This window comes from Dendrobates tinctorius, unplaced genomic scaffold, assembly GCF_039654945.1.
Source record: "Dendrobates tinctorius isolate UK_male_01 unplaced genomic scaffold, ASM3965494v1 ptg000173l, whole genome shotgun sequence".
Taxonomy (NCBI): domain Eukaryota; kingdom Metazoa; phylum Chordata; class Amphibia; order Anura; family Dendrobatidae; genus Dendrobates; species Dendrobates tinctorius.
In genome coordinates, this window is record NW_027361840.1 from 7,594,089 (window position 1) to 7,620,633 (window position 26,545).

Below are 26,545 nucleotides of genomic sequence, written 5' to 3' on the forward strand. Positions count from 1 at the left end.
TTATTTGTTTTACCTGTTTGCACCTTTTTGTTCTGATAAAATGTTGCAAAATTTGAGCCTAAAAAATTCTCAGCGCTATCCTAAAATCATTCCAGTGGGGACTGTGGAAAGTCCCACGTGATGAATCAGCTGAAAATATCCGGAAACCCAAAACCACACCCACAATGTGGAACATAAAAAACATTAAAAAAAAACCGAGCGGACATGTATAAAATAGACTTAATGGTTTTCATCAAGTGGATGGAGAATGAAATTATGAAAATATTAAAAATGGTAACAAACAAGAAGGGAACAAAGATGTCTCCTGAGTGCAGGACTGGAGTCGCCCTGATCCCATGGCTCCTAGGGGCTAGAAGCACAGACGCAGCACCCCCCGCCCACACACACAAAATATGGTGTAGTTGGTAAAGCTTCATTATTGAGCAAAGTTCTGTAACTTGGGAAATAAATGACGCCTGCACCCCAGATCTCTGGAGGGAAAATGTTGGCAGTCTGGTTGCACCCCAGTTTCGTGCTAAGCTGGGTGCATTTGCTTTTCCATCATAACTCAGTGGCCATAGTAGATGTAGTTTTGGAGAGATGGCAGCATCTAGGGGACTTCACATTTTTTTACCAAACTTGACCGTGGAAATCCCCTTTAAACCGGAATAAATCCTAGTTTGCAGCGCAGGCAGCACGTAATGGAGGCGGTTTTATGGAACAAGTGTTAAATGCATTTGGTGCATCTTACTCCAGTGGATTTTCACAAAAATAACGAATAAAAGACCAATCAGAGTCAAATCTCATCCTTGGGCCAAATTTCTCATTGCTTTTGTGCCTAGCTTTGTCTTGTTGCTCTTTTTTTTTTCATTATTCTATTAGTGACGGCGGCGGGGGGAAGGACCCATGTTGTGAGTTCATTTTCCCCTTCACCATTGAGGTCTGATGAACTCCCTCTTCTGGTGAGGGAAGGTAGTGAGGCTGATTATCAAACACCTGAGCTGGTGGAGGATGACTGGGCGACGGGGATTGCTGACTGGATATAAGGCAGCCGACGCCCTTCTTCCTCGCTGGTGATTTCTCTGAGGGATTCTAGGAGACCAGTCTGATTCCTGCTCCTCAAAAGCTAAGTTTTCTGCCTTGCTTTTTGCATTTGTGTTTTGGTTTTATTTTGCCTTGCTTTTCTGGATTCTGCCATTCCCTGCTGTGGTGAGCTGAATTCCTTTGTGTCTTTTGCTCTGTCTTCAGAAAATACCTGAGTACTGACATAGTCTTTTTGAAGCCTAGCGTCTTCAGGGCCTATTTCCCTGTCAGTCTGTTGGCTCTTGTTTTGATAGGGTTTTTGGCGGATTGCAGACAGCAGCTTTTCTATCCTGTCCTATCTAGTTAGCTTGGGCCCCATCATTTGCTCAGCCTATCTTTCTATCTGTGTTAGTGTTTTTTCTTCTTGCTTCACCATCATTATATGTTGGGGGCTGCCTATTGCTTTGGGGTCTGCTCTAGGGCAGTTAAGATTTCCCTTTCTGTCTTTAGGCTATGTAGTTCTCCGGCTGTGATCGAGGGGTCTAGGCACCGTAGGAACCCCCCACGTCTACTGCTAGTTGTGGTTGATAGGTTCAGGGGTCTGCAATCCGATAGCTGCCAACTTCTCTGGTTTTCTGGACTTAGCTAGCATTTCTGTTTTTGCCTCCTATGGTGACTCGTTCATAACAGACCCGCATAGGGCGTTAGGGAAGCTCAGGGATAGGCACAGGCTGAGTTAGGAGATGCCCGATCCCTCGTTCCCTATTGTTAAGGGCCTTCCTCTCTCTTTTTCCATCCCCGTTGTTGGTGTTGTTGGGCCGCCCGCTGGACCGACCACTGTTGGGTCGTGACACTATCGGAGTCCCTCTTCCATCAATCACATTTTTGGCAGTTCTTGCTTCCTTTATAATATACACTGAAATTTCCAAGTTTAAAAAAAATATATATAATTTAAGCAAAATAAAAATGTAATAAAAATTAAACTTTGTTTTGCTTAAATTAAATTTTTTTAAAATCCTTTTTAAATGTATCCTTATATACAAGTCATTATACAGGAGAGAATGTTTCTTAACAGTTTTTTCCTGTAAACTCCAATTTCTCGTTGATTTTGAATGTTTTATTGTCAGTCCTTAAAGTGGAGTACAAGTGTGACCCCATTGTCCTCAGCAGCAATCTGGGGTCACAGATGTTTTCTCCGGGATCTTCCCCATTCTCTTCTCCTTGCTTTTAGCACTTTTTCCATCCATTTGAGCATTTTCACTGCCCCCAGACGTCCTTGTGGGGTCTGCAGGAAAACTGCTCGGATTTCCTATTGACTCCCATTATACTCGTTATTCAAAACGAGCTCCCGAGCATTTATAGTGCTCGCTCATCCCTATTGCAAACACTTGAATAAATAATGTAGTATTGTTGCACATTGGAACAAGTCAGAGGAATACACCCCTGTCCTTGTGAATCCTGATAGATGGCAGCAGATTTTTATCAGGAATTTCTTGGTACATTTTTCCATTCATTCTTCCTTCAATTACATGAAGTACCGTATGCTGAAAAACAGCCCCACACTGTGATGCTCCCACCTCCACACTTCACTGTAGGTATAGTGTTTTTGGAGAGATATGCAGTGCCTTTTGGCCTACAAACATCGGGAGTATTATGGCATCTAAAGAGTTAAATTTTAGTTTCATCTAACCAGACTATATTCTCTAGTATGTCACAGGCTTGTCTAAATGTTGTTGAGCAAAGGTTAAACGTGCATGAATATGCTTTTTGTTCAGCAATAGTCTTGCGTGGTGAGCGTGCATACAGGCCATGGAGGTTGATGGTGTGCATGCATACAGGCCATGGAGGTTGATGGTGAGCGTGCACACAGGCCATGGAGGTTGATGGTGAGCGTGCATACAGGACATGGAGGTTGTTGGTGAGCGTGCATACAGGACATGGAGGTTGATGGTGAGCGTGCATACAGGACATGGAGGTTGATGGTGAGCGTGCATACAGGACATGGAGGTTGATGGTGAGCGTGCATATAGGACATGGAGGTTGATGGTGAGCGTGCTGTTATGATTATGGGATTCCTGACAGTTCTGGTTCTGCTGAAATTGAAATACTGTTTTTTCCTTTTGAGGGCTGAGGTCAGTGTCAGTAGCGCCTCTAGAAATACATTTATTAAGATAACTGGTGACGTGTTCAGCACTTCTTTCACCTGCTTTATGTTGTTCTTGCACAGGGGCCTCGTCTGCATGTCTCCGAGGCCATTACTCCCCATTGTGCGGCCTCTTCTGCCCATCAGTCTCCCGTCCGTCTCTTCTCATAAACATCTATTTTATTTCTAAAACTTTGAAATACAAAAAAATTATATAAAATGGTGGAGACAAAAAACCCTGTCAGGAGTCAGAGACAGACGACAGCGCAGAATAAGTCCTTCTATAATTATCTGCGCCCCGAGAAAGATACAAATTATCTCATTGGAACAATTTCTGTTTTTCATAAGATATTTTCTGACTTTCGCACTAAGTTACTAAAAGTTCTGCTTAAAGGAAAAGCAATGCAGAAATGTGGGTCACCGAATACAAAAGTCAGACATTACTATTACCGGAAGAGGAATGTGACTGGAGAATGTGTAGGATGAGTGGAGACAGCGCAATGTGAACAGTAGCGAAAAGCCTATATAGCATACGGCGAGCGATTTATCAAAGCTTTCAAGCCAAAGAAATGGGGAAAAATGCATTGAAAAGGCAAAAAATGTGGTGAATTTTCGTGTTTCAGTTAGAAGCACCTCAACCATGTAGTATTATGTCCATGCGGAAAGGAGAGCGGGCGTTTAGTAGGATGAGCCCTGGTCCATGTGGTCTCGGGCCAGCGGACTGGAGCACCCAGTGTCCCCGCGTCTCCACATACTGCCTCTTATACAATGGCAGCAGTGATCTCTTCACACATATACATCACTTTCTTCCAGTGTTTTCATCTCGTAAGTCTGAATGTAGATTTCTGTAGATTGGTTCTGGACTCTTCTATCCTGGGGGCTGGCTGTGTGGGAGGAACGGCCCCCGTCGAGTGTTCAGGCCAGAACCAAAGGAGCCGTCATCTGGGTTCCGGGGGAACTGTCCCCACGGGACAGAATTTGGGGACGGACTGTTCTGACAGACAGATGGGCTGGGGGAGGGACCAGTATAAAGGAGGCGGGGAATTTCCCGGACGATAAGTCAGCAGACCGGGACAGAGACTGCAGGAGAGCGTGGGAGCGACCGGAAGCTAGAGCGACCCACCAGTGCCAGAGAGGACGCTCACTGAGGACTCCAGAGGGATGGTGCCAGGGTGACTGACCGAGACTTGCTGCCCCGCTCCAACCCGCAGCCGCTGCTGCCTCTTCTCAGCCCGCGGCTGTAGCCTACCCGTGGTCACCCGCGGCCGCCCCCGCCTCCCCTCAGCCTGCGGCTGTGGCCTGTTCCCTGCCACCCGCCCCTGCCCCACTCTTGCCCGTGGCCGCGGCAAGTACCATGCTGTCGGCGGCCACCACTGTCCCGCTCCGGTCCGCAGCAGGGGCCAGGCCTCTGCTGACTGTGGACTCCCCGTCGCAGCCGCTAGCTGCGTAGGCGGCCTGTCATTCGCCACCACCCATCGCTGCCGCTTGCCCCAGTCCAGGGGCTGCGGCCTACCCGTCCAAGGACTCCGCCGGGGCCTGTGGGGCTCCAGTGTCACCAGCGTTCCAGAGGGCGCGAAGACTCCGCCAATGCCTCAGCAACAGGGCCCAACAACTACTACACCGAAAGACCACCAACCCGAACGGCGAGGGACGTCTGGACGGCTAAGTTGACTTTACAATTATGGACCCGTAGTTGGCCATAACGCGGCCCTATAGTGACCGGCTATTGCTGGAAGTAGTCGTGTTCTACCTACTAGTGTTTGTCTGTATAGAGCCCCTGCGAGGGCAGCCCGTGTTACCCCTGTTGGCGATCAGGCCGGGACTGAGGAAAGTTCCCTCTAGTCTTATAAACGTTATTTTAGAAAGCTCCAAACTGTCTCGCGACTCGTCACTGCATCCTGCGTACCTGCAAGCACCACACTGTGCAGTTTATACTGCGCTCCTCTGTGCAGCGATTCACGGTGGCGGTCCTCGTCATCATCGATAATATTGTGCATTGCATTTATGGGAACATTCTTCGTTTTATGTGATGCTTGCAGCCCTTTCTTCCCCTACGTGGTGCTCATTTCTGGAGGATGTGGTCGCTCCCATTTCTGTGAGTCATTTTGGGGTCTCGGCCGCTATGGTCGCTGCTCGCTTTGTGTTATTACATTTCCGAAGTTGAACATTTCGAGGTCTCATTAGTGCGAGTCTGAGGGGAGTCGGGGGAGTCACATACCAAACCCTGAGATCTGGCAGCAGCGCCTGGCTCCTGTCCCAGCCTGTGAGGTTAAGGTTAAATGTTCCTTAGGCACCAAAATCTGAAAAAACAAATTTGCCATTTCGGGAAATGAACGTGTAAAGCTGGTAAGGTCGGGCGGCGGCTCATCGGGGCTTTCCTGCATTTTATATTTTATGTAAATAAAGTTGAACCATTTTGTAAAGTTCAGCAATTTTTCTAATATTCTTTGTATTTTAAGTCTTTACTATTTTCACGACGTTTTCTCGTCGCAGTCAGTGAAGAAAATCGCTCCTGGTTACATGTAAAGCCGCACGACCTGACACTTTCCCAGCTCGGTCTCCAGGATGATACATGTTCTTGTACCGTTACAAAGCACAAACTATGAGGACAAGAGACAATAACAATATTCGATGCGGATCGTATTCAGAACCGAGTCCGGACAAATTCACTCATCTCTAGAGACTTTGTTGCTTCTTGTATGGCTATTATTTATTTTTCTGTCACCTTCTCCCCAAAGTCTCCAGACTGATTCATTGTAACAAACTGTAGGGACACAACACTTTTTGGCTTCCTGCACTATGACTTCCCTCCCTTCAATACCTCTAGCTGCAGGCCCCAATTATCCCAGTCTGGTGCTGGTCAGCTGCCCTGATACGCTGTAACAAACCATCCCCATGGGACAGACCTTTACACTGCTGATGGGATTTTCTCCCAAGCACTGTAGAGAGGACTCCGCAGTAGTGATGAGGATACTCGTTGCTCGGGTGTCCTCCGAGTATTTTGGCTTAGATTTCGTCGTCTCAGCTGCATGATTGGCAACAAACAGGCATTGCTCAGGTGTATGCAGCCTGTCATAGAATCATAGAATCGTAGAGTTGGAAGGGACCTCCTGGGCCATCTGGTCCAACCCCCTGCTCAAAGCAGGATTCGCTAAATCATCCCAGTCAGATGTCTGTCCAACATCTGTTTGAAGACTTCCATTGAAGGAGAACTCACCACTTCTCGTGGCAGCCTGTTCCACTCATTGATCACTCTGTCAAAAAGTTTTTTCTAATATCTAATCTGTGTCTCCTCCCATTCAGTTTCATCCCATTGCTTCTAGTCTTTCCTTGTGCAAATGAGAATAAAGTTGATCCTTCTACAATGTGACAGCCCTTTAGATATTTGTAGACAGCTATTAAGTCTCCTCTCAGTCTTCTCTTTTGCAAACTAAACATTCCCAAATCCTGCAACCTTTCCTCATAAGACAGGGTTTGCAGACCGGTCACCATTCTGGTCGCTCTTTTCTGAACTTGCTCCAGTTTGTTGATGTCTTTTTTAAAATGTGGTGCCCAAAACTGGACACAAAATTCCAAATGAGGTCTGACCAAAGAGGAGTAGAGGGAAATAATGACTTCACGTGATCTAGACTGTATGCTTCTGTTAATACATCCTAGAATTGCATTTGCCTTTTTTGCTGCTGCATCACACTGTTGACTCATATTCAGTCTGTGATCTATTAGTATACCCAAGTCTTTTTCACATGTGCTGTCACTTAGCCCTATTCCTCCCATTCTATATATGCTTTTTTCATTTTTATTGCCCAGATGTAGTACTTTGCATTTCTCCCTGTTAAAAACCATTCTGTTTGTTGCTGCCCACTTCTCCAGTTTATTTATATCTTTTTGAATCCTCTCTCTCTCTTCTCTAGTATTAGCTATCCCTCCTAGCTTTGTGTCATCAGCAGTCGCAAATCATGCAGATGAGACGACAAAAACTAAATCTCCGAGCATGCCAAAATACTCGGAGGATACCCGAGCAACGAGTATCCTCGCTCCTCACTACTCCGATGCCAGCACTTATTGATGTAGAAAGTTTTCAGTCTTTTAATAATAACAGTATGGTTCCCATCAGCGAGAAAAGATTGTAACCGTCTTGAATAATTGAAGCCCAAACTGTTAGAAATGTGCAGAAGTGTTCACAGTGATCATGACTTCCCCCCTCCCCGCGTTGTATCGTTTCTGGGATTAGCTGCAGACATGGCTTCATTATTGGGAATATTAGCAGATTAGCAGCTCGCTCCGACAGGCGACTCCTTAGGACGAGCGGCGGCGGCTGCTGCTGCTGGGCGACGGCCAAGAAATGTCACATTATACTGTTAGTTTGTCAGAAGTTCTGTATGCACAATGCTATGCTGCCCGCCAAAGATGGGTCACCGATACGGCGCCCAGGAGGGATGTGCCCAGCGCCAAACTGCATCCGCTCCCAGAAATGCCATCTGCAGCGCAAATAGGTTTACACTCCGAATACTCGGCCCACCGTCCGGTTTACGCTAAAATCCACAATGACGATTTGTTATGTTGTTGTTTTTTCTGCATATTTTTGTGTACACAAAATGTATCCTATTACAGATCCAACAGTGTGGATGATACTAAGGCCATGTGCACCCGTTGTGGTAGGTGCTGCGGATTGTTCCCCGCAGAGTTGGAAAAATTAGCAGGTAAATCCCCAGGTCAAAAGACCTGCAGTTTATCTGCGGATTAGCCTGCGGTTTCACACCTGTACAATGGATTCCGCACAAAGAATTGACATGCGGATATGAAACTGCAGCAGAATCCACATCGTGTGCACATGGCCTTACCGTTTGTGCGGTTTTCAACACTGCAGATGCTGACATCAGTGTGTGGCCGGGGTCACACTAACCGACGCAAAATACGGTCCGTAGTTTACAGGCGTAATACGGATGAATGGCCCCTATACAGTGCTCCGTATGTCATCCGTAGGCAAGGTGTGGTCGCGTATTTTGCGCATGTCAGCATCCGTATGGCATCCGTATGGCGAGATTTTCTCGCAGGCTTGCAAAATGGACATATAATGGAGCCCTATGACAGGGTTTCTAACAGAAACCAAAGAATAGATATAGACACATAGAATGCATATATATACAGTCATATATTAAAGTTTGGGCACCCCTATTAATGTTAACCTTTTTTCTTTATAACAATTTTGGTTTTTGCAACAGCTATTTCAGTTTCATATATCTAATAACTGATGGACTCAGTTATATTTCTGGATTCAAATGAGGTTTATTGTACTAACAGAAAATGTGCAATCTGCATTTTACCAAAATTTGACCGGTGCAAAAGTATGGGCACCTCAACATAAAAGTGACATTAATATTTCATAGATTCTCCTTTTTCAAAAATAACAGCCTCTAGTCGCTTCCTGTAGCTATTCATGAGTTCCTGGATCCTGGATGAAGGTATTTGTGACCATTCCTGTTTACAAAACAATTCCAGTTCAGTTAAGTTTGATGGTCGCCGAGCATGGACAGCCCGCTTCACATCATCCCACAGATGTTCAATGATATTCAGGTCTGGGGACTGGGATGGCCATTCCAGAACATTGTAATTGTTCCTCTGCATGAATGCCTGAGTAGATTTGGAGCGGTGTTTTGGATCACTGTCTTGCTGAAATATCCATCCCCTGCGTAACTTCAACTTCGTCACTGATTCTTGCACATTATTGTCAAGAATCTGCTGATACTGAGTTGAATCCATGCGACCCTCAACTTTAACAAGATTCCCGGTGCCGGCATTGGCCATACAGCCCCAATGCATGATGGAACCTCCACCAAATTTTACTGTGGGTAGCAAGTGTTTTTCTTGGAATGCTGTGTTTTTTAGCCTCCATGCATAACGCCTTTTTGTATGACCAAACAACTCAATCTTTGTTTCATCAGTCCACAGGACCTTCTTCCAAAATGTAACTGGCTTGTCCAAATGTGCTTTTGCAGACCTCAGGCGACTCTGTTTGTGGCGTGCTTGTAGAAACGGCTTCTTTCGCATCACTCTCCCATACAGCTTCTCCTTGTGCAAAGTGCGCTGTATTGTTGACCGATGCACAGTGACACCATCTGCAGCAAGATGAGGCTGCAGGTCTTTGGAGGTGGTCTGTGGATTGTCCTTGACTGTTCTCACCATTCTTCTTCTCTGCCTTTCTGATATTTTTCTTGGCCTGCCACTTCTGGGCTTAACAAGAACTGTACCTGTGTTCTTCCATTTCCTTACTATGTTCCTCACAGTGGAAACTGACAGGTTAAATCTCTGAGACAACTTTTTGTATCCTTCCCCTGAAAAGCTATGTTGAATAATCTTTGTTTTCAGATCATTTGAGAGTTGTTTTGAGGAGCCCATGATGCCACTCTTCATAGGAGAATCAAATAGGAGAACTACTTGCAAGTGGCCACCTTAGATACCTTTTCTCATGATTTGATACACCTGGCTATGAAGTTCAAAGCTCAATGAGGTTACAAAACCAATTTAGTGCTTCAGGAAGTCAGTAAAAAGTAGTTAGGAGTGTTCAAATCAAGAAAATGATAAGGGTGCCCATACTTTTGCACTGGTCAAATTTTGTTTAAATGCAGATTGTACATTTTCTGTTAGTACAATAAACCTCATTTGAATCCAGAAATATAACTGAGTCCATCAGTTATTAGATATATGAAACTGAAACAGCTGTTGCAAAAGCCAAAATTGTTATAAAGAAAAAAGGTTAACATTAATAGGGGTGCCCAAACTTTTACATATGACTGTATATATACATGTCATTGAGACACACACACATAAATATATATATATATATTTATATGTCACAGAGTTCTTCATAGCAGAATAGCCGCTCATTCAATTGCCGGCTTTTGTCAAATCATTCCCCAACCCGACATGAAATGACCCTCACCTTCTCACCGCCTCTGGTGACTCTGCGGAGATCCCCAGACACATGATCCCTTCCCCTCTTCTGTACCCATCACACACTATTGTTCCTTGGTCTTTTCTAATATTTACCCGTCGTGGACACATTAATCTTTAGTGATCCCCATGGTTATCTCTCTGATGATGTCACATTAGGCAGACTGATCATTTGTCGTCCAGAAGCAGGAATCCAATATCGATATTCCGGGACCAGAGTAAGATGTGCCAAAATTAATAAAGAATAGCTAAAAAAAATGCCACCGAATATGCAGCAAATTATCAAACCTGTATAAAGTGGATTAGTGACAAGTGACTGTCACATTAACTAAGATTCTTATTACAAAGTATCAGTGTAAAGAATTTGTATTATTTGCATGGTGAGTTGCATGTGACTCCGCCTTCTGGACTCCTCCTTGTGCAGGGCATACTGGAAGTTGTAAAATGACAGTATAAAAGAGATGATTTACTAAAATTTGTTTTTCTTCTCATCCCACAGATTGAATTCTCAGTAGATCAGATAGAAGGTAAGAACACATCACATTCTACTTGCAAATAAATAGATTAAAAAAAAAAACACTCAAAAAAATAGGAAGTTATATAAATCATTGGATCAGACAAATCCTCCAAACCACAGTGTGAGAAATCACACATCTCATCCACAGGTATAAAGAAAGAGACAGAATGATAGTAGTTTTATTCCTTCATGTAAGTGGCAAGATATTAGTAGGAGGCATAGAGAAAACAGACACGGTCTATAGAAAGAGAAGAGAATATTCAACATGTCAGGGTCATATGAAGTAGCAAATCATATGTGTATACTCATACATAGCAGTATTATAGCAGTTATATTCTTGTACATAGGGGCAGTACTATAGTACTTATATTCTTGTACATAGGGGCAGTATTATAGTAGTTATATTCTTCTACATAGGGGGCAGTATTATAGTAGTTATATTCTTGTACATAGGGGCAGTATTATAGTAGTTATATTCTTGTACAGGGGGCAGCATTATAGTAGTTATATTCTTGTATATAGGAGCAGTATTATAGTAGTTATATTCTTGTACATAGGGGCAGTATTATAGTAGTTATATTCTTGTACATAGGGTGCAGTATTATAGTAGTTATATTCTTGTACATAGGGGCAGTATTATAGTAGTTATATTCTTGTACATAGGAGCAGTATTATGGTAGTTATATTCTTGTACATAGGGGGCGGAATTATAGTAGTTATATTCTTGTACATAGGAGCAGTATTATAGTAGTTATATTCTTGTACATAGGGGCAGTATTATAGTAGTTATATTCTTGTACATAGGAGCAGTATTATAGTAGTTATATTCTTGTACATAGGGGCAGTATTATAGTAGTTATATTCTTGTACATAGGAGCAGTATTATAGTAGTTATATTCTTGTACATATGGACAGTATTATAGTAGTTATATTCTTGTACATAGGAGCAGTATTATGGTAGTTATATTCTTGTACATAGGGGGCGGTATTATAGTAGTTATATTCTTGTACATAGGAGCAGTATTATAGCAGTTTTATTCTTGTACATAGGGGCAGTATTATAGTAGTTATATTCTTGTACATAGGGGCAGTATTATAGTAGTTATATTCTTGTACATAGTACCAGTATTATGGTAGTTATATTCTTGCACATAGGGGGCAGTATTATAGTAGTTATATTCTTGTACATAGGAGCAGTATTATAGTAGTTTTATTCTTGTACATAGGGGCAGTATTATAGTAGTTTTATTCTTGTACATAAGAGCAGTATTATAGTAGTTATATTCTTGCACATAGGGGGCAGTATTATAGTAGTTATATTCTTGCATATAGGGGGCAGTATTATAGTAGTTATATTCTTGTACATAGGGGCAGTATTATAGTAGTTATATTCCTGTACATAGGGGCAGTATTATAGTAGTTATATTCTTGTACATAGGGGCAGTATTATAGTAGTTATATTCCTGTATATAGGGGCAGTATTATAGTAGTTATATTCTTGTGCATAGGGGCAGTATTATAGTACTTATATTCTTGTACATAGGGGCAGTATTATAGTAGTTATATTCTTGTACATAGGGGCAGTATTATAGTACTTATATTCCTGTACATAGGGGCAGTATTATAGTAGTTATATTCCTGTACATAGGGGCAGTATTATAGTAGTTATATTCCTGTACATAGGGGCAGTATTATAGTAGTAATATTCTTGTACATAGGAGCAGTATTATAGTAGTTATGTTCTTGTACATAGGGGCAGTATTATAGTAGTTATATTCCTGTACAAAGGGGCAGTATTATAGTAGTTATATTCCTGTACATAGGGGCAGTATTATAGTAGTTATATTCCTGTACATAGGGGCAGTATTATAGTAGTTATATTCTTGTACATAGGGGCAGTATTATAGTACTTATATTCTTGTACATAGGGGCAGTATTATAGTAGTTATATTCCTGTACATAGGGGCAGTATTATAGTAGTTATATTCCTGTACATAGGGGCAGTATTATAGTAGTTATATTCTTGAACATAGGGGCAGTATTATAGTAGTAATATTCTTGTACATAGGAGCAGTATTATAGTAGTTATATTCTTGTACATAGGGGCAGTATTATAGTACTTATATTCTTGTACATAGGGGCAGTATTATAGTAGTTATATTCTTGTACATAGGGGCAATATTATAGTAGTTATATTCTTGTACATAGGGGCAGTATTATAGTAGTTATATTCTTGTACATAGGAGCAGTATTATAGTAGTTATATTCTTGTACATAGGGGCAGTATTATAGTACTTATATTCTTGTACATAGGGGCAGTATTATAGTAGTTATATTCTTGTACATAGGGGCAATATTATAGTAGTTATATTCTTGTACACAGGAGCAGTATTATAGTAGTTATATTCCTGTACATAGGGGCAGTATTATAGTAGTTATATTCTTGAACATAGGGGCAGTATTATAGTAGTAATATTCTTGTACATAGGAGCAGTATTATAGTAGTTATATTCTTGTACATAGGGGCAGTATTATAGTACTTATATTCTTGTACATAGGGGCAGTATTATAGTAGTTATATTCTTGTACATAGGAGCAGTATTATAGTAGTTATATTCTTGTACATAGGGGGCAGTATTATAGTAGTTATATTCTTGTATATAGGGGCAGTATTATAGTAGTTATATTCTTGTATATAGGGGCAGTATTATAGTAGTTATATTCCTGTACATAGGAGCAGTATTATAGTAGTTATATTCTTGTACATAGGGGGCAGCATTATAGTAGTTATATTCCTGTACATAGGGGCAGTATTATAGTAGTTATATTCTTGAACATAGGGGCAGTATTATAGTAGTAATATTCTTGTACATAGGAGCAGTATTATAGTAGTTATATTCTTGTACATAGGGGCAGTATTATAGTACTTATATTCTTGTACATAGGGGCAGTATTATAGTAGTTATATTCTTGTACATAGGAGCAGTATTATAGTAGTTATATTCTTGTACATAGGGGGCAGTATTATAGTAGTTATATTCTTGTATATAGGGGCAGTATTATAGTAGTTATATTCTTGTATATAGGGGCAGTATTATAGTAGTTATATTCCTGTACATAGGAGCAGTATTATAGTAGTTATATTCTTGTACATAGGGGCAGTATTATAGTAGTTGTATTCTTGTACATAGGGAGCAGTATTATAGTAATTATATTCTTATACATAGGGGGCAGCATTATAGTAGTTATATTCTTGTATATAGGGGCAATTTTTATTGTAAAAACAAAACAAATACAAATAACATTCCTCCAATAATACAAAACTGAATTCACTAGGATTGTACATACATTCATTACATATCCAGTTTATACATATCAAATTAACTTAGAGTCCATACTCCTAGTTTGAGGAGAGAAAAAAAAAAAAACACTTTACAAACAGAGCTCATCATATTCCTACCCAGTGACTCATCCTTCACTATCTTAACATTTCCTAATTTCTCCTAATGATTTTCCCTATCTGAGTTTGGACATTATCTGGTTGACAGCGTCACAGATCTGAGTCGGAGTTATTCTGTTCACCACCGGTCTCCATCTCAGACTCTACCTGAGTGCCCTCAGGTAAGGGCTTCCGCTTTGGCGGAGGACAATCCTCTACGTCCCTATCACACTCTGCGTCAATTCTCTTAAGGTCATCTTCAAAATCGCCGTCAGACTCAGACAGAACATCAAACCTATTAGATACGACCATTACACCTGTAGAACTCTGGAATTTCTTCCCGGCTCCTTGGCCAGTGTCATACTCCTCAGGTTTACGGGAGGCCTTGTCCTTTTTCTTCCTTTTCTGATTATTGCTATTCTCTTCAGACACAGATGGTAGCACTGAAGTAATGCCTTCCTGTGACCGCTGCCCCTGAGGTACAACCTCCATACTCCCCTGTTCTCTCTCTGAACCCTGCTGCTCTGGTGTTAGCTGAGTAGACCCCTGGTGGACCTCTGGTCTGGTCAGTATTTCCCCTGACAGTAAAGCTGCCTCCTCCAGAATCTCTGCCCCTGCCACCAAGTCCTCGTCAGGAAAGTCCTTACAGATATTGTGCCAGGCGTCTGGACAGTCCCTGTGAGGGTGACCGATCTTCCCACAGAGGTTGCACCTGATGTTCTGGCAGTCTGCAGCTAGATGGCCGACCTCCCCACACAGGCTGCACTTCACCACAGTACAGGTATTTGCCAGGTGACCTGCCTTGCCACATTTAAAGCACTTACGAGGCTGCCCAGGATAGAAACACACACCCCTCTCCCTCCCAATAAAGAAGGAGTTGGGTAAATGGGCAGTGATGTTATTGCATTGGCGCAGTTTCACCAAAACCCGCCACCCTCCCGTCCAGATCCCATCACTGTCTCTGCTTTTGGTGAGGTCAGAGACCAGGTCACAATGCCTCCGGAGCCACACCACAATGTCCTGCGGGGGAACAGACTCATTCCAGAAGATGACACTAACAGTGACAGTATCTGGCTTAGAGATAGGAATAAAGCTGAACTTACTCCAGCCCTCCGTGTCTCTAAACTTGGGGAAACTAGACCAGAATCTGTCCAGGTCAGACATGAGCTTAAAGCTGACATCATAGCCCTGCCTGTCTGGAAGATTAATCACTGCCAGGATGCTGACTGGCACAAACCCCATCTGGTGGCACAAGAGCTCCCTGATGACAAACCTCCTGTCTGGCAGGTCCTCCTTGGCACCTCTGTGCCGGAAACGCACGACGTTTCTCCGTTTAAACGCCTGGCCTGTATAATTGGTACCAGAGGTAAAGGACGGAGCACCACGACTCCAGGCATTACTGGGGGGACCGTGCGGGGTCACATTGGGTTGACTGACGGAGTGAAGGTCTGCAGCAGGAGGGGCAGCCACACCTTGTGTGCTTGAAATTAAAGGTGGGAAATCACAGACATTATCATGCACATTGTTATCATCAGCATTAATGTCATTATCAGACTGTGCAGCGTCCAGCAAAGATACTGTGCTCCCCCAAGCCCCCGACCCCCCAGATACAGCGCGGTTATCCCCAGCATCAGAGCCCTGCTGGGCACCATCAGTAATGACCGGCACATGTCCACTGTCCAACTGTTGTGCTTGGCATTCTGAGACTTGTAGTCCCTCTGCTGGAAAGTGCAGTCCATGCTGCTGCTTGGAATCTGCTGCAGGCTGCTGTGCTGGGCATTCTGAGACTTGTGGTACATCTGCTGGAATCTGCATAACATGCTGCTGCTTGGGATCTGCCGCAGGCTGCTGCGGCTGCAGTATTTGACCCTTTTGGAAGCAGAAACTTGCAGGCTGCAGCACTGGCCGCACCGGCTTCTGGGGCCCACCTGGGACAATGTCTGAGCTGGAACCTGCAGAGTCCTACTTGTGTGACATAAACAGTTCCTGGTTCCTATAAGTCTCTGCCAGGGGCCCCATCCTCTCTAGGACACAGTCCATGTCCCTCACCACTTTTGCCAGCTGTATACCAAGCATGTTCAGAGTCTGATCACAAAAGGTGTGATCCCCACCAGGATTAGCAGCCCTTACATTATAGCCCATGTCTATCTGTTTCTGCAGCAAGTCTTTGTGCTGCTGTAACTCACCGATCCTCTTGACCAGTCCTGGGATCTCCTCTGCGACCTGAAGCTCAGGTGCACGTGGCGTCTCCTCCTGGGATCCTGCTTTCAGCAATGTCCCTGGATGCTTGAAACCAGACGTCTCCTTAACTTTCACCACCGCTGGTTTCGTGGCTCCAGGCTCCACAGCACTTTTACTGCTGCCACCTGACTGCGACCTTGTGCGCCCAGAGCTCGCCATGCTGGCCACCACATGCTTCTGCTGCAGGTTCTCCTGGAGCGTCTGTCTCTCCAGTGAGGTTCTCCTCTGTCTGCTGGGAGTCAGCTGCACACCTGAAGCCGGTGATGGCACCTCCTGAGCTGCAGGCTGCTTTCCTCCATTCAGCTTCTCACCAGTAGATTTCTTCTGGATTTCTCCTAGTTGTCCTTCACTCTGCTTGCCTTGGCTGGCCGACTGCTTAACTGGAACTTTCTTACCCACAGCCATGGCTTTTCCTTGTTCCGTTACTTTTTGCACTTTCACAGCTTCATCTTTCTTGCTGCTGTTGCTGCTACTTCCATTCTGAGCTTTCTTTCCCTCAGAAACAACTTTGGGACTTGCATCCGCCTTAGACACAACTTGAGTGCTACTTCCAAGTGTAGGCCTGGAAGCCTGGGCCTTGCTTGGGGAGTTACCCCGCCCAGGGTGGCCTCCCCCTGGGCTTGCTCCAGACATCAGGAGAGCTACAAACACACAACCTCACAGCTAGGAGGCAGTATTATAGTAGTTATATTCTTGTACATAGGGGCAGTATTATAGTAGTTACATTTTTGTACATAGGGGCAGTATTATAGTAGTTACATTCTTGTACATAGGGGGCAGTATTATAGTAGTTATATTCTTGTACATAGGAGCAGTATTATAGTAGTTATATTCTTGTACATAGGAGCAGTATTATAGTAGTTATATTCTTGTACATAGGGGGCAGTATTATAGCAGTTATATTCTTGTACATAGGAGCAGTATTATAGTAATTATATTCTTGTACATAGGGGCAGTATTATAGTAGTTATATTCTTGTACATAGGAGACAGTATTATAGTAGCTATATTCTTGTACATAGGAGGCAGTATTATAGTAGTTATATTCTTGTACACAGGAGCAGTATTATAGTAGTTATATTCTTGTATATAGGGGGCAGTATTATAGTAGTTATATTCTTGTACTTAGGAGCAGTATTATAGTAGTTATATTCTTGTATATAGGGGGCAGTATTATAGTAGTTATATTCTTGTAAATAGGAGCAGTATTATAGTAGTTATACTCTTGTATATAGGGGGCAGTATTATAGTAGTTATATTCTTGTACTTAGGAGCAGTATTATGGCAGTTATATTCTTGTACATAGGGGGCAGTATTATAGTAGTTATATTCTTGTACTTAGGAGCAGTATTATGGCAGTTATATTCTTGTACATAGGGGGCAGTATTATAGTAGTTATATTCTTGTAAATAGGAGCAGTATTATAGTAGTTATACTCTTGTACATAGGAGCAGTATTATAGTAGTTATATTCTTGTAAATAGGAGCAGTATTATGGCAGTTATATTCTTGTACATAGGAGCAGTATTATAGTAGTTATATTCTTGTACATAGGGGCAGTAATATAGTAGTTATATTCTTGTACATAGGGGCAGTATTATAGTAGTTATATTCTTGTACACAGGAGCAGTATTATAGTAGTTATATTCTTGTATATAGGGGCAGTATTATAGTAGTTATATTCTTGTACTTAGGAGCAGTATTATGGCAGTTATATTCTTGTACATAGGGGGCAGTATTATAGTAGTTATATTCTTGTAAATAGGAGCAGTATTATAGTAGTTATACTCTTGTACATAGGAGCAGTATTATAGTAGTTATATTCTTGTAAATAGGAGCAGTATTATGGCAGTTATATTCTTGTACATAGGAGCAGTATTATAGTAGTTATATTCTTGTACATAGGGGCAGTAATATAGTAGTTATATTCTTGTACATAGGAGCAGTATTATAGTAGTTATATTCTTGTACATAGGGGCAGTAATATAGTAGTTATATTCTTGTAAATAGGAGCAGTATTATAGTAGTTATATTCTTGTACATAGGGGGCAGTATTATAGTAGTTATATTCTTGTACATAGGGGCAGTATTATAGTAGTTATATTCTTGTACATAGGAGCAGTATTATAGTAGTTATATTCTTGTACATAGGGGCAGTAATATAGTAGTTATATTCTTGTACATAGGGGCAGTATTATAGTACTATGTACCTATGTACAAGAATATAACTACTATAATAATGCTCCTATGTACAAGATTATAACTGCCATAATACTGCTCCTATGTACAAGAATATAACTACTATAATACTACCCCTATGTACAAGAATATAACTACTATATTACTGCCCCTATGTACAAGAATATAACTACTATAATACTGCTCCTATGTACAAGAATATAACTACTATAATACTGCCCCCTATGTACAAGAATATAACTACTATAATACTGCTCCTATTTACAAGAATATAACTACTATAATACTGCTCCTATGTACAAGAATATAACTACTATAATACTGCCCCTATGTACAAGAATATAACTACTATAATACTGCTCCTATGTACAAGAATATAACTACTATAATACTGCCCCTATGTACAAGAATATAACTACTATAATACTGCTCCTATGTACAAGAATATAACTACTATAATACTGCCCCTATGTACAAGAATATAACTACTATAATACTGCTCCTATGTACAAGAATATAACTACTATAATACTGCTCCTATTTACAAGAATATAACTACTATAATACTGCTCCTATGTACAAGAATATAACTACTATAATACTGCCCCTATGTACAAGAATATAACTACTATAATACTGCTCCTATGTACAAGAATATAACTACTATAATACTGCCCCTATGTACAAGAATATAACTACTATAATACTGCTCCTATTTACAAGAATATAACTACTATAATACTGCTCCTATGTACAAGAATATATCCTGTCTGCCTATAATTCTTTTGAACATATAAAGAGTAATCTTCACAGGAGAGAAAGACATCAAATCACATCCTGCTGTACACGCGGAGCCCTGACTTCCTGTTTGCTCTCCATCAGATAATCTACTTCAATTACCTGTTCACAGCAGGGGGTCATAGCACAAAGGGTCGGAAAAAAGTGTTAGCTCTTTCTCTCTTTACAGTTTATGATGAAGCCATGCATCAATGCTCAATATGATGGTGACACATTCTATCTCAAGAGAGTCGGAAAGATTTTACAATTACATTTACGACAATGGGATAGCCTTTTTAAGATGGGGATATATTGTAACCTGTTTTCACCAATCCTTATTTCTTCCTGACTTCAGTTTTTTTTTTTTTTAATTAGTTACTTTTAGTAATTCCTACATTTCTGAGATCAGACATTAAACAATTCTCAGTTATTTTGTGTGATCCCACAGCCCCTGATTTCAGCCACGTGGTATTTTTGCTCACTTGCTCAGGATTTTTTAGCAAAGTCTTGAAACATTACATTGAGATATAATCACTTACAGAAGTGGAGGCTTTTCTCCAAGAACTGTTAACGTTCTTGAGTCCAGATCCAAAAACTCCCACAATATAGTGGAAATGAAATGGAAGCAAAAACAAAGAATAGAGTTAAATGGAGACAGATGGTATGGGATGCCACACATCGGCACTGGCAGCCGCTCGGCATTCCTGCGCCTCAGTGTAGTGGTGAGTGGAGAGTGAAGCCGATTAATGGTGTAAGGCCATCACAAGCTGAAATCCAGTCAATCAAGGCAAGGTCACCCAACCATTAATCGCCAAATGGTTTCATTCTGAAAGAAAGCACATTCGATGCGTTACATTGCATTCTGTCACACAACAACCATTAGTTTCCTGCTGTAAAGCCAGAAATAAGTAATTTATGTGTCTGCACCTCTCATACTTTCCAAATAGAATTATACTACATACATTATAGTAACTGACTACATATAATACATTACTTATTACATCTTGTATTATAACCCAGAGCTGCACTCACTATACTGCTGGTGCAGTCACTGTGTACATACATTACATTACTGATCCTGAGTTACCTCCTGTATTATACTCCAGAGCCGCACTCACTATACTGCTGGTGCAGTCACTGTGTACATACATTACATTACTGATCCTGAGTTACCTCCTGTATTATACTCCAGAGCTGCACTCAATATTCTGCTGGTGCAGTCACTGCGTACATACATTACATTACTGATCCTGAGTTACCTCCTGTATTATGCCCCAGAGCTGCACTCACTATACTGCTGGTGCAGTCACTGTGTACATACATTACATTACTGATCCTGAGTTACCTCCTGTATTATACCCCAGAGCTGCACTCACTATTCTGCTGGTGCAGTCACTGTGTACATACATTACATTACTGATCCTGAGTTACCTCCTGTATTATACCCCAGAGCTGCACTCACTATTCTGCTGGTGTTGTCATTCTCAGCCCACGTTATCAGTGATTTCTGATGAGCACAGCCCTTTCCTCAGACTTTTTGAGTCTCTTTCATTGTAGCTGTCTTGTCAAAATTGTTATTTTGTGTCATCGCTCTGCTGTGGCTTGAAAAGGAACATAATCCTCCATCACATGAGGCTGCAGATGTCTAACCACACAGCAATGGGAACACGATTCCAGGAAAGCCAGCTAATAATAAAAATTCATGTGGGTGAGCGTCCCGTGTAAAGTCGCACCAAACCAAATATTTGTTGAGATTTAGCATAATAACCATAAAGTTGCCATCTCCATAATACCGTCGGTGACTGTGCACAGGCTGAGGCTCTCTTTGTTTTGGCAGAATTTAAGGAAGCCTTCTCACTGTTTGATCGGACCCCTAACTGCGAATTGAAAATCACCTATGGGCAATGTGGCGATGTGCTGAGGGCGTTAGGACAGAACCCGACCAATGCTGAAGTTTTAAGAGTTCTTGGCAGACCCAAGCCTGAAGGTTCGTGAGTATTTGTCATGTCACTGATCCAGAAGGAAGACTTTCTGCAAACAGTCTGAGGACAGAGTCAATGCAAGTTCTCTGGTAGGAGAAGAGTGAAGGAAGGATTATCTCTAGCTTGTAATGACTACTGGTCATGGCTGCCAAAATCTGGCCCAGAGAAAAACCCAAATTTTATATATAAATTTTAGAATATCCAAAGGAAAAACGAAAATGATGAGTCTTTTCTAAAGCTAATGATTCACACCCCAGACTGGCTAAATGTATCTGTCCTAGAGACAAGAGAATGTAAAGTACCTGACTAAACTTCTGTCTGATTGGGTAAAAGTTCTTGGCCATTCACTTGAGCCATGTGGCTACTGAGATGCTCGGAGTCCCTCATTCTGGGTGGTGTCGCTGTGTATCAGGCACAGGATAGAGATCTTACCTAGGTTGAAGCTTTTGTAAGTTTTCTATCACCCAGGCTAAAGCATTATTTTACTGCCTCAACCCTGTATCTCCACACAGTGGCTATTTGGCCTATGTTTGCTTTATTATTGTGCTTTGTCATAGCTGTGTAACATTTCATCCATGGGGTCACATTTTTCCTTTTCCTTCACAATGCTTTTCTCAGAACTTAATACGAAACTTATGGATTTTGACACCTTTTTGCCAATGTTGCAACACATCTCCAAGTCTAAGGAAAAGGGCACCTACGAGGACTTTGTGGAGGGTCTCCGAGTCTTTGACAAGGAAGGCAATGGCACCGTCATGGGGGCAGAAATTCGACATGTATTGGCAACTCTAGGTAATTACCGAACATTACATAAGCATTTATTCATAAGCATTTATTCTTATTATAATCAATGGACCCAATTTTCACAAATGTATCCTTGATGACTAGGGGAACGAATGACAGAAGAAGAAGTTGACAAACTGATGTCTGGGCAGGAAAATGCCAATGGTTGCATCAACTATGAAGGTAATTAATGAATATTTCAAGGAATAGGAGTAACAAATAACAATCCTACAAAAATTATGGTAATATCAGCTAAGCAGGATTACTGAATACACCGAATGGGGAGAGATATCTATATTTTCATCTCTTGGCAACTCAGTATTATTATATACCATTGAGTGTTTAATTAAAAGATTCTAATCTTTTGCAACTCCTACAAGTATCCTACTGCATCAAATGTCTATGTCAAAGAAATGTTTACATAGTAATTTTGAACGTACCCATGGCGGTATCTTCTTTATTCACAAACAATTATATCTGATAATATGTTTAATCTACTGTAGATAATGAAGGTAGTGGACCACAATAGTTCTTTAAAGGTTATTTCACTTCAGGAACCACTGTGCTATTTGCTTACTGTTTTCTGTATCAGCACAGTCATGTGTTGACATTGGCATCACTGAACGTACCCATTGCGGTTACCTGATCATCATTCAGTACATTTAATACAGTATGTTAATATCATTTACAATTAGTTCAACATATCTCCTATTTTCTAACAATATATATTTAAAAAGAGGGCAATATACATTTAAAAAATTTATGTCCAAATCTCACCCCCCCAAAAAAAAAATGGATAGCTTCATACTGTAAAGCATTGAATTTTGGCCCTTTACTAATTTTTTTTAACCCACCACACAGAGTGAGTGGAGGGGTAAAAAAAAAGCTTAATTATCCACCAACCCAGATATAAGATGTTAACAACTTTACCCTAATCTCATTTTGTAGTCACCTCAACGGATTAGAAAGCTATCGCTGAATAAAATACACTATACAAGAACCAAGACCAATATTACCACGTGACAGCGACCACACAGTGGGACATACCAATTCTGCAGACTTATTAAGTGAATAAAGTATCCTTACATACAGTGACTCATGGTGACTTCCTTTCTGATGGGAGACATTTACTTTTCACGTCTTTTTCATCAGATGTCATCAATCAGGCGGTGATGTCATCGTTCTACCTGCACCTTGATGCCGATGTCTTGTGCATTCCCTGCAGTTCTTTAGACCACCACTGGTTTCCTGCTCTACCATAAGTTTTAAAAGTATCACCGGCATTTTGGGGGTTCCGATAGTGTTGAGAGTGGCGCTCACCCTGCAGGTCATAATGACTGCAGAGATATTTATTTGCATTGGCCGCAGAGTTACATTTGATTCCCAAAGTAAAAAGTTCAAGGCTGGAATGTGTTCAGTCATCGGACGTAATTCTGGTCCAAACATATAAAGTAACAATGCAATTAATCAAAGGAAAAAAAATCTCATTGCTAAAAAATAGGCAAATAACAAAATAGGAAACGCTTCTCTGCAGAGAGTGGAAACAATGCTGATGTTTGTAAAACTTGGACATTTTCTGAAAATGTCATTAGGAATATTGGCAAAAACATCAGGAGCGAGATTCCTGCCACCGGCCGAGTCCGTGTCTGATGTCAGGGAGACAAAAGAGGAAAAATAATCATCACTGGCTGGAAGCTGATATAACATAAGGAATTATACCACTACACTGAGCTGTACTGTTACATAGGACTGCTGGACTAATAAATGACCTGTACCTAGAGTCATCACTCTGTGTTATCAGTGATGTTACATAGGACTGCAGGTGACGTCTACATTATCTGTACTGACAAGTATCACTGTGTTATCTGTGGTGTTACATAGGACTGCAAGTGACATCTACTACATTACCCATATTCAGAGAGTTATCTGTGGTGTTAAATAGGACTGCAGGTGTAATCTACTACATTATCTGTACTCAGAGAGTTATCACTGTGTTATCTGTGGTGTTACATAGGACTGCATTATCTGTATATTAATGTTTCTTCTTATTTCTTGCCCGCAGCCTTCGTGAAGCACATCATGGCCAGCTGAGCAGGTACGGTTCACCTCCAGGATTAGTGTCACCTCTCACAGAGACTATAATACGTTTCCTTCTGGACGAGTTTTCGGCGGAAACTACAAATGTAACAAGAGCGGAGGCCGGTGCTGATACAAACACAGAATGTGATCATAAAGGAACAAACCATCTCTGATATCTCTCCAAATCCTGGTCCTCCTCACCACATCCCCACAGTCACTTCTACCTCCCATCTACGCTCTATCACAACTTTCCGTAACCTTTCTAACCTTATACACATTCGCCCGAGCCCCGCTTTGCTTTCCGCTGACATCCCCACTCTCATCATGGGTGACTTCAACATCTCCAATAACACTTCCGACTCAGCTGTCTCTAAGCTTCTCTCACTTCTTCCTTCGGTCTCGCTCAATGGTCTTCTGCAGCCACTCACAAAGATGGCCACACATTGGATTTCATCTTCACCCCCCTCTGCTCCCTATCTAACCTCTGTAACTCACCTCTCCTTCTTTCTGACCACAACTTGCTCACATTCTCTTCCCTTTCCTCTCCTGGTGCACAATCCCCACTCCATCAACTCGCACACCCTCGCAGACATCTCAAAACACCTAGATTTACACTCAGTTTCTCAGTCTCTTCTCCCTCTTATAGCCATAAGTTCCTTACACAATGTGGACGCTGCTGCCACTTTATATAACAACACGAGAGCTGCAGCTCTGGAATTAGTTGCCCCTTTCGCATATACCAAAGCTCGCACAATCAGCAGGCAACCCTGGCACACCAGCCTGACCAAAGAACTTAGATGGGCTTCCAGAGTTGCTGAGCGGAGATGGAAAACATCCCACTCCAACGAGCACTTCATCTCATTCAAACAGTCCCTTACTACTTTCAAGGCCACACTCGCTGCAGCAAAACAAACTTACTTCTCATTTCTCATATCCTCCGTCCCCCAGCATCTCCTTCCTCTCCACTCATCTCAGCTGAAGACTTTGCCTCATTCTTTAAGCAGAAGATCCCATCCTCAGAAAGCTCTGCCTTGACCCATCCTCTGTGTCTAGCTATCTCCCCATATCACTTCTCCCCTATGCCTCCACGCTACTGGAATAACATGCCCATCTTGAACCGTCCTCTCACCTCTCCTCCTGCTCCCTCTTTGACTACTTACAGTCTGGCCTCTGAAAGCTTAATTTCACTGAAACTGCCCTGACTAAAGTCACCAATGACCTACTAACTGCCAAAGCCAAGCAACACTATTCTGTCCTTCTCTTCCTGGACCAGTCCTCTGCCTTCAATATTATTCTGTCCTCCTCCTCCACCTGGACCTGTCGTCTGCCTTCTATATTACTCTGTCCTCCTCTTCCCCTCTTAGTCCTATCCTCTTCTATATTACTCTGTCCTCCTCCTCCTCTTAGTTCTGTCCTCTGCCTTCTATATTACTCTGTCCTCCTCCTCCTGGACTTGTCCTCTGCCTTTGACACAGTGAACCATTCCCTATTACTACAGACCCTCTCATCCCTCGGCATCACAGACTTGGCCCTATCCTGGATCTCATCATACCTAACAGACCGGACATTCAGCGTCTGCCACTCACACACCACCTCCTCACCGCGCCCCCTATCTGTTGGAGTCCCGCAAGGTTCAGTCCTAGGCCCCTGCTCTTCTCCATTTACAACTTCGGCCTCGGACAGCTCATAGAATCTCACGGCTTTCAGTATCACATCTATGCTGATGACACACAGATCTACATCTCTGGACCAGATATCACCTCCCTACTAACCAGAATCCCTCAATGTCTGTCCGCTATTTCATCCTTCTTCTCCGCTAGATTTCTAAAACTTAATATGGACAAAACAGAATTCATCATCTTTCCCCCATCTCACGTGACCCCCCCCCCAACAGACCTATCCATTAAAGTCAGTGCGTGCTCACTCTCTCTGGTCCCACAATCTCACTGCCTCAGGGTAACCCTGGACTCTGATCTCTCCTTCAAAAAACACATCCAAGCCTTCTCCACATTCTGCTGACTTCTACTGAAAATATTTCCTGGATCCGCACATTCCTCAACCAAGAATCTGCAAAAACCCTAGACCATGCCCTCATCATCTCCCGCCTTGCCTACTGCAACCTCCTGCTTTGTGGCCTCCCCTCTAACACTCTCACACCCCTCCAATCTATTCTAAACTATGCTGCCCGACTAATCCACCTGTCCCCCCGCTATTCCCTGGCCTCTCCCCCCTGTCAATCCCTGCACTGGCTTCCCATTACCCAAAGACTCCAGTTCAAAACCCTAACCATGACATACAAAGCCATCCACAACCTGAGTCCTCCGTACATCTGTGACCTCGTCTCCCGGTACCTTCCTGCACGAAACCTCCGATCCTCACAAGATCTCCTTCTCTACTCCCCTCTAATCTCCTCTTCCCACAATCGCATACAAGA

At 42.2% G+C, this 26,545-nt stretch overlaps 1 protein-coding gene across 2 annotated transcripts in view; it reads left to right on the forward strand.

The window, feature by feature from the left end:
• Positions 1–26,545, forward strand: part of MYL3 (myosin light chain 3) — a 44,426-nt gene that overhangs the window by 14,251 nt on the left and 3,630 nt on the right. The window contains exons 2-6 of one of the 2 annotated variants that reach the window (XM_073551149.1): positions 10,596–10,623; positions 21,105–21,254; positions 21,868–22,041; positions 22,138–22,215; positions 24,095–24,127. In XM_073551149.1, coding sequence (XP_073407250.1) covers positions 10,596–10,623; positions 21,105–21,254; positions 21,868–22,041; positions 22,138–22,215; positions 24,095–24,123 — 459 coding nt within the window. In that variant the 3' untranslated portion in view covers positions 24,124–24,127. Of the gene's footprint in view, positions 1–10,595; positions 10,624–20,881; positions 20,976–21,104; positions 21,255–21,867; positions 22,042–22,137; positions 22,216–24,094; positions 24,128–26,545 lie in introns of those variants that run through there. The other variant, XM_073551150.1, reaches the window with a different exon arrangement.